We start from the raw sequence: 9,294 nt of genomic DNA, 5'->3' as shown, positions 1-9,294 counted from the left end.
CAAAACCCCAAACCTTTCAGCGTTAAAGAAAGTTCTTAGCCAAGCAAAAGGGTCTGTTGCAGGTAGCTTTATTCCTAAACACTTCCAGCACATGCAGAAAAGCTTTACCCCCTGCTCAAAGTCCCCTGAAGATCTTGCATATGGTGTATAAGGGTCTTGGCTAAGAGCGCTGGAAAAGGAAAGAGCGTTACTGAATGGAAGAGCTGCCAAAGCAACAGCATTTTTCAGCATTGCTGCTGAGCGGGCTCTTAAAGGCTTCTTGGTTTTTTTTTTCTTCCCTGCATTGCTCTTTGCAAGAAAAGATTCAACCTCTTATCTGAGGAATTCCCCCAGATGATCCACTCTCTTTTGGGAGCTCTTTGTTCTTCCCAAGGAGCCGAGCAGCAAACAAATACGTAAATTCTTCTGCTGCATTTTCTGGTTGGTGAAAATGAAGCTTCCCTTTTGCATTGTTCAGTCTTGGGCTTTTTTTTTTTTTTGAGCCTTGAGCTCCAACTCTTTGCTCTGTCTCCAGCTGCATAAAGTAATTCCACCAATTCCACCCCTTCTCTCCTGCCTTTTGTCGCTGCATTTTCTGGGTGGTGAAAATGAAGCTTCCCTTTTGCATTGTTCAGTCTTGGGCTTTTTTTTTTTTTTTGAGCCTTGAGCTCCAACTCTTTGCTCTGTCTCCAGCTGCATAAAGTAATTCCACCAATTCCACCCCTTCTCTCCTGCCTTTTGTCTAAAACGCACTTGCTCTCGTAACTCTGCAGTGGGTTTTTTAGTTACCTGTTTTGCTGGGACAGAAAGTGGCACTAGTTTTGACTGAATTGTTCACCTCTTAAACTACCTTGAAAGACTTGCCTGTCCTGGGAAGGTTTTGGTCTTTATTAAGGGGTAGTGGGTAGATGTGACAAAGAAAAATATGGGGACAGGTTGGAGATGCTATGGAGTCACGTGTCAGAGAATTTAATGCCTAAAGGCACTTTTATGTGCATGTACAAATATTTCTGATGTTTTATTACTGTGTTTGTATCTGGAACCTCTAAGCCATAATGAATAGCGCTGCACCACTTGACTTGTGCATTCAGCATGGTGAGCAAATACATATGGGGGCATATGTTCCTGCCTTAATGCCCACAGGAAGCCGGTAATCCACTTCATTCCTGGTTGCAGATGGATCCTGTGAAATGGGATGAGTCAATTTGCCTCCTCAGGCTGGTTACAAGGAGAAGGGTTTGGGACAGGTCATCTGAGACTTGAGAGCAGCAACATGCTGAGGACAAGGGAGCAGGAGGGAGGTGGGCTTCACTCTGAGGTCCCAGATTGGGTTTCGGCCTACCCATGGAAATGCTCTGAGAGCTCAGCGAGGGGCAATGACAGCCTGTAGACTCACTGGCTTGCTCCGTCCTCCTCCTCCTCTGCTACAACCCAAGGCAAGGTCCACTGATGAAACTCTCCTGGGGATTTTGACTCACTGGTGACCTTGTAATCCTGGGTGCTGTGTGTAGGTTGTGGCTGCCGCGTTACCATGCTCAGGTAACTTGATTTTGTTGCAAGGATCGTTGCCGGGCTGATGATCATTGGAGGGTGTATGAGACAGTCCAGGAAATTCTTGCTTAGGGAGTTGTGGTGTTTGCTTGGTCTCCAAAGCAGAGTCATTTGGCTGCCCTGATGTGACATTCAGGATCCCCCACTAACTCGCTTTAGTCCATTTCCTTGAGATTAAGTTTTTGTTTTCTTTTGGTGCCTTGGCCATGGCTGCTCAAGAGTCATTCTTCTGAGAACAACTGAGGGTTTTTCCCAGTTTTATTGTAAAAAGATTTTCTTTTCCTGAGAGAAACAGAATTGAGAAGAACCTCAAGAGATCATGCAGTTCCATGGTGGAGTGAGATAGCTGTTGACCAATATTTGTCCAGCTTCTTCAAAATACTCCATGACAGGGACTGCTGAGCCTCAGCAACCTCTCCCAGGGCTTCTCTGACTTTACCTCCTTAGGATAATCTGTTTCTGGTGGGGCTGAAAGAGGTAGGAGGAGGAATGAATGATAGTGCCTTGCATTCCCCGTCCTGAATCAGCTCCCACTCTGTTTTGTATCCTGTAAACAGAGAAGCAAAAGGTAGTGCCTCGTGGAAGGGCTTGCTGTCTGAATGCTCAAAAATTAGAGCTCATGAAACATCGGGAGCAGACCTGATCTGTCTGCGTATGTAGGTCAACAACTGCAGTGTGGATGTGATGTTCTTGTATGCAAAATACAGAGAAGATCATCTGTCCACTGCAAAGTGCATATGTCCCTGCTGAGTCACTGGTCCAGGCTGTTTCTGAAACCTTTTCCCACCAGTGAATGCTGTTTTATAGTCTTTCCTCTTTCTTGGGCAGATCTGAAGGATGAGGGATGGGAACCAGCTGGTGCAGCCCAACCTGCTGGTGTAGGATAAACGATTTAGGGGACCTGCCTTGGAGGAAGGCATGGCTCTTTCGCTATCCCTCTGCTCCAGATTAAAAAGGTTGGTTCTCTATGCTGCCTTCATAGTTGTATGACTTCCCTGGATAGCGGGACAGTGCAAGTCCTTGCAGGTCTTGCTGCAATGCTTGGCTTGCTCCAGCTGAGAAATCGTTTCCACCACATGCACTAGCTCAAGCATAGCCTGAGCTTTGTGCCCTGCTGCCAAAGGCAGGTTGTGGAAAGCTCAAACCCATGGTCATGCCTGGAGCATTTCCCACGAACGACTGCGATAGCTGAGCTGAATAAACCCAAACCTCAGTTTCCAGGTTGCAAGCCTGAACTTGCCTTCATTGCTTAGTTTCAAAGTGGCAGCTGTGACTTCAACCCAGTCTTGGTGCAGACAGGAACATGCCATAAAGTACCAGGGTGACTGCGGTTGTATCAAGGCTTTAGCTGCTGGCTGATCCTGCCAAGGGCTTGGAATATATCCCTTATGTTTGAACCCTTCACTTGGCCAATTTTTTGGGGAAAAACCTCCTGCGGTTTGATACAGCTGAAGTAGCAAGCATGGCTGTGGCCAGATGTGGTGTGTGCCATGTGTCAGAGGTGGGGTCCACCAGGCAAGGAGGTCTTCCTACCAGCCCCTAACCGAGGTGTGCCTTTCTCTTGCAGCCCACACGCTCATCTGCTTTTCGTGCTCAGATGCATCCTCCAACTGGGCCTGCCTGACGCCTGTCAAGTGCGGGGAGAATGAAAACCACTGTGTGACAACGTATGTCGGAGTGGGAATCGGTGAGTGATGACAGGACCTTTCCCTGCCCCTCTTGGCTGCTCTCCGAGGTCACCCATGGAGCTGCAGCAAGGTTTTGCTTCTTTTGGCTGGAAAAAGGGGAAAGCTCTGCTTAGCAGCTGAGTGTAGGACCATCCCAAGGGAATTTTTACAAGGGACATGCTGCCAGAGGGAGTCACGTTAAAGCCCACGTGCCTGCACCAACGCTGGGAGTCCGAGGGGAATTTCGAGGTGGAGGCGGAGCGGTTGCTGATGAATAAGTGAAAGTGTGGAGGACGCTGCAGGCTTGCTGTGTAGGAAGCTCCAGGCTTGCCCTTCCTGCTTTTCCCCTGTGTTCAGGCTGTTCGTCCCTGAGTCCCAGCTTTGCTTCTTTGCTCTCTCTGGACGAGGTGGGGTTGCCAGGAAAGGAGAATTGCAGGTTTCATCCCTAAGTGCCAGGAAAGATCTGAGGGGGATCTGTGCTTCTCATCAGCTGCTCCTAGGGAAGCAGGCTGCTCTCCTGCACCACACAGAGCCCAGCCTGGCTTGCCTTGCTCTCCCTTGCAGGAGGGAGGGATGTTGCATGCCTCAGTTGCGCGGTCTGCAACGTGGGTGGGTCATGCACGCACAGATGGGGGCTGGGAGCTTTTATAAACCTGTTGTTTTAGCACAGTGCTAATGGTTTCCTATTTCCTGCTGCTAAATGTGTGCTGCGCCTCTCTCGCGGCCGATGCCTGAAACACAGACTTTGCTCCCAGGTGCCTCCCCAGTGCTCTGTATGGGTCCATGCTCCCTGTCTCCCTTGAGGAAACCTGGTGTCAAGCTTGAGTGGGATTTTTGAGATACTTCACCGGAGCCATTGCAGCCAAACTTTGGCTGACAGCCTGGAAGGGGTGTCCCTGGGGTGTTGCATGGTCTCTAGGGCCTGTGTGGGAGATTATCACAGGTGTTTTTTGAAATCTGTGGGCTGGCTGAGGTTGCTGTCATAGGCTGACGCTGAGAAGCACTGCATCTTCTCCATGCCACCATTTCTGTGTTGTTATTTCCTTTGCAGAGCAGGTGATCAGAAAGCTGAAAAACAATCTAAACCCATCTCCTTTTGCTTTTTCTTCCATTCTCCCCACCCCAATGTAAATTCAGGCGGCAAGTCTGGCCAGTCCATCTCCAAGGGATGCTCTCCCATTTGCCCCAGCGCTGGGATTAACCTTGGCATAGCGGCTGCCTCTGTTTACTGCTGCGACTCCTTCCTCTGCAACATCAGTGGTTCCAGCAGCGTGAAAGCCAGCTACGCGGTTCTGGCCTTGGGAGTCCTTGTTAGCTTCATCTATGTCCTCCGGGCTCGCGAATGATGGGGCTGGCTGAGGACGAGCCGTCTTCCATGGGCCGTCGCAGGTCTCATTAGCCAATATGTTCTCTGCTGCTGTCTGCAAGGAGATCCTCTACTTCTCAGCAGGCTTCCAAGATGATTATTTCCCAGACTTTCTGCTCTTCCAGCATTGGAGACCTGGGCGGTTTGGCCAAGCTGTTCTCCTTCTTCTGTGGACTTACCCCAGTGCACTCTCACACCTTCTTGGCAAAGGTGGATCGTTTTGGAAGGGTTCCTGCTTTTATACCTAATACTCCCCACCTCGTTTCTAAGATTGGTTAAAACAAGGCTGGGATTGGCCGAGAACCCAATGAACCCCAGACACCACCTGGTCAAGCATTCAGACGTTCCTGCCTTTTGCCTCCGCAGAGGTGCCTGGCACCAGCATGCCCAGCACATGGGTGACCGGGCATGGGGATGCATGACCCAAAGGGAGACACATTCCTGGCCCCTTGCAGCTGCAGTCTCTTTTTATAAAATCGTTTCATTTCTTCTGATCCTGGGCTGACTTTTCTGGAAAACGAATGACGTGTACCTTGTCCTTCCGAGCTCTGTAAGTGCCAGACCTGAATAAACATGCTCCTGTTGTTACCTGAGATGGGATGTGTGCTTTGTGTGTTTCCTTGCTCCAGACTGAGAGACTAGAAACATTGTTATGGAAAACCCAAATATTACACCCATCATGAGGGCCTCTTACCCTCTCAAGTGGCTTCTGAGTGCTTCATCTCAGCATTCCTTCCAGTTCACCTCTGAGCAGCAAGTCCATCTCCTCCCTGTTGCTGTCCTTTCCAATAAACACTCCTGGGCCGGCTTGTTTTAACTCTCTTGGGAATCGCCTTTTCCACGTGCAGTTTAGTGAAAAATGCCTGTTACTGCAGTCTCGCTCAACCCCATTACTCCTGCTGGAGCAACGCACCGGGAGCAACCTCTAAAAGCTAGTCTGCATGTTACAAAGACTTGGTGCTTCGATTTCCCCACACTGGACTCGTGATGGTGACAGATGATAACATTGATACCTAAATGATCCAGGGCAACAGGACTGTTTGCAAAGCTTAGTGAAGTCAGAGGCAAAGATGTCAATACTGAGATCTTTAGGTTCAACCTGCAATCCGTGGCTGATGGGCTGTTGGTGCATGTGGACTACACAAGGTGGCTTCACCACCAAACCTGCTACTCCTGCTGTCTCTCACATCGCAGGATCTTCCCAGATCTTTTGGCAACATCACTCCTCCAAGTTCTCAGCTGTCCCGTGGGAGACGTGTCCTGCTTTGCCTCTTCCCAGATCTTTTGGCAACATCACTCCTCCAATTTCTCAGCTGTCCCATGGGAGACGTGTCCTGCTTTGCCTCTCTGTGGACCTGCTAGACACAAAACAGGCCAAAATTGAGCCTTAAGCTGTCAAGTGAAAACTTGCTGTCACTTCCACTGATTGATCAGAGGTGCACTGGGTTATCTTTCTCTTCTAGCAGCAAGAATCAGGGGTAGCATGGCACTTTGTAGCTATGCTCTCCTTGTTGTCCTATTTTGTGTCAAAAAACAGACTCTCAAGCTGCACATGCCATTCAGTTATACCTTAAATGAGTGATAAACAGCTTCTTTTGAAAGATGGTGTGCAGATGTATAGAAATGTTTGCAACAAAAGTGGTTACATGTTTTTTCCTCCTGCCCTTTTAATTAAAATGACGCAGACGCTAATGACAGCCTTTACAACAGGAGGGGCTGGTCATGGTGACGTGACCTGCAATTAGGTGATGAGCTTGGTAAGAACGTATCACTCGTCTCGTTGGTCCTCAGATGTGCCTTCCTCTGGTTAATGCATTCTCCCTCGCCTGCTGGGACCACAGGGCTTGAGGTGTGCCGCAAACCTCTGCTATGCATGTGTAGCACAGAGAAAATTGGGGAAAAAAAATACCAGAAATGGGGTAAATATTTCCTAGCTTCTCTGTGACTGAGCCTTCCTCCCAAGAGGGTTAGAAACCTCGTTTGCAGGGTTAATTTGTTCCTCGCCAATTGCTGTGAGTAGATGCTGTAGTGAGACCAAGGCAGCGCCCAGAGTACTCTACCTTGCAAGTGATGGGGCTGTAAGTCTTTTCTAGCCACCAGGTAAAGGGCATCTTGGTTTTGGACTCTATTACCCTCTGCTGTGAGCAAAGAACTAAACTTAAAAGCCATCAGCATAGCTGTGTCCTGATGCCTCTTCATGCCTTTACAAGGCTCTTGAGGATGCCATGCTGCCCAATCCCATGGGCTCAAGCTACGAGCAGGGTTTTGAGACCTCATTATCTCCTCCAATGACCATCTCCTTCCTATCTCTGCATTTCAGAGTTTGCTTGAGCCAAGGACTGGGTTATGTGAGGGAGCAAGGGCTGGTGGGAAGAGCATTCAGCAGGCCGCTTACCCTATACAAATACAAAGTCATATTAAAGATATTGCCAGGGGGCAGATCTGAAGGTCAGTTCACACGTTCTTGAGCCTATAGGTAATGAACAGTTTCCACATGGAGGGTTTTTTTCCCCTCTTCGCTCTCTCCTCCTCATGTACGACATTCCTGTACACGTAGGACGTAGGAGAGCTGTTTGCAGTTTTTCCTTCCGAACACGTACAGCGAAGCTCTCTTTGACAGGTATATGTAAGTTTGAGAGAGAAGGAGGGTATGACAGTTTGTCAAATGCAAGAGATGTTATTCAGCAGTTTAATCCCAAGCATCATGTGATCAGTTCTGCCAACTCTTGCAATTTCTGGTCCTATTACAGATTTTTTTTTTGCCCCCAAATCCCCAGCACTAGAAGTCATGTGAGAACCTCAGCTCTTGTAAAGCCCAGGGGTGGAAAGGCCTGAAAATGTGCAGCTGTAGTAATTAAAAACATTAATAATAAGAAGAAAATGTATAGCAAGAACCCAGCATTTATAGAGCATTAAAACCGGTGGCTTGTTTAACTAAATGCCTGATTTGGAACTTGAGGGCCACGGTGGGACAGCGCTTAAGTGCTTTGAATGTGCTTACTTGGACTGTGGAATTAGAAATCAAAATTGCAGCAGGAAACTCAGAATATCACTTTTTCTGACAAGACGAGATTATGAGGGGAGGGAGCTTTGCTCCATACAACTATAAGATAACCCAGAACAGTTTTGACTGGAGAATAAGAAGAGCTGAAGTTGAATACCTGCCCATTTTGGAGCATGCTCATGAGAAAATGGTTTCTGTGCTTCCGTCCTGGAAATGGCTATATTTCAATGGCAGCTGCTGCCATCTACCACTACGCCGGCGTCGCAGAGGCTCTCGTTTTTGTGTACTGCCTGCACATGCTCAAAGCTTCCTGCAGCACCAGCCCTTTCCACCCAGGTTCGCTCTTTGCCAAAAAGGAGGACTTAAAAATGAACAAAGTTCTTCCAGCTGTTTTTGAGAATAAAGCCAATTGCTTAATCATAACTGAACAGACTCACATCATTACTCGAAGAATGTCCTTGCTTGGTATGAATTTACTCAAGTTCTGGGTTTGAAATTACTTATTTGCTATCAAGGAAACTGTTGGCCCCACCACCCCTGTGGGAAGCCTGGTAGCTCTCGATCTGGGTGGCTGTTCCTCCATGCTGGGATGCGGTATTCATGCTCTCTTGTCTGCAGGAAAGGCAGATGTGCCCATCTGCGTACTGGTAGGTTTAGGGCCCTGTCACAAGCCCCTCGCTCCTGAGATCCCAGTGCTTTTGCACCCTGAATCTGGGCTGTGCTTTCACTGTCATCCTCAGCAGTGAGGTGTTGTGGGTCTCATCTGTTTGGGATGAAGATGGCTCTGAATCCTTCCTTGCTCCTCAAGGAGTTATTTTGCCCTGGGAAGCTGATGTCTGAGGCTATCAAACTGGAATGGGGATAAACACACCCGATTTTGCATTTTGGGAGTTTCCGTGGGGGAAGCAAAGCCCTGGGTTGGTCCTGCCATCTACTGGCTTCTGCTAGACTTGGTAGAGGTGCTTTGAAGCACAGATCTCACTGTTGAGGAAGGAAGGATTAACACATGAAATTGGGAGTAGAGAGCCAAGGGGGAGCTGTCTTTAACCAAGTAATTTCATGCAAAGCAGAGAATCAGAACCATCAGAGACAGATTGAATGTTTTCATTTGTCTGGCTTTGCTCTGATAGTGTAAATTGAGACATGAAAGGCTTAACAGGCTTCCCAGGTCCAACGTTTTCTGAGAGAATGCTTTTCCCAGCCCAATCCCTACCATCTCATCAAAATCGAGACACTTCATGAAAATATAATGAAGCCAATAAAGTGTTGCAGGAAAAATATTGACACATTTTATTTCAGCTTTGTTGGATGATCTCATTTCACTGAGACGGTTACACGGAAATGTTGATTTTACTAATACATATATGTGAGATTTGTAACTGTGTATTACCTTTGTTGTAACAGGATAAGCAGAATAAAGAAACGCTGATTCCTTTAAATATATTAACATAACTGTAAGTGTAGTGTATGTTACATACTGTTTCTTATACTCTAATAAAAATACATGGAATTAATAAAAAAAGTGCACTTGGAACAAAATTTTTGATGGTTCTGCAGATATTACAGATATTATTTCTTGCTTTGAGTGAAAATGGCTTGGATTCAATTCCCAGGGCTGGAGATTGCAGGCTGGTCAGAAGGAGGACAGACATAAGGCTGATCCTATAGACTGTGGGGAGGGATAAATCCATATATGCCATCTCAAGGCCATTGGCCTCTTCCTGCTG

The 9,294-nt window shown here is 47.6% G+C and overlaps 1 protein-coding gene across 1 annotated transcript; it reads left to right on the top strand.

The window, feature by feature from the left end:
• Window positions 1–3,097: 3,097 nt before the first annotated feature.
• LOC104494625 (lymphocyte antigen 6E) lies at window positions 3,098–4,543 on the top strand (the record flags this gene model as incomplete). Its single annotated transcript, XM_010137488.1, has 2 exons — window positions 3,098–3,217; window positions 4,335–4,543. Coding segments are annotated over 2 exons (329 nt in total), but the record flags the coding sequence as incomplete, so codon positions are not given.
• Between the last annotated feature and the right edge of the window lie 4,751 nt (window positions 4,544–9,294).

This window comes from Buceros rhinoceros, unplaced genomic scaffold (assembly GCF_000710305.1).
Source record: "Buceros rhinoceros silvestris isolate BGI_N320 unplaced genomic scaffold, ASM71030v1 scaffold4926, whole genome shotgun sequence".
NCBI lineage: Eukaryota > Metazoa > Chordata > Aves > Bucerotiformes > Bucerotidae > Buceros > Buceros rhinoceros.
Note: the sequence above shows the minus strand (reverse complement) of the source record. Positions and strands in the feature narration are given on the sequence as shown.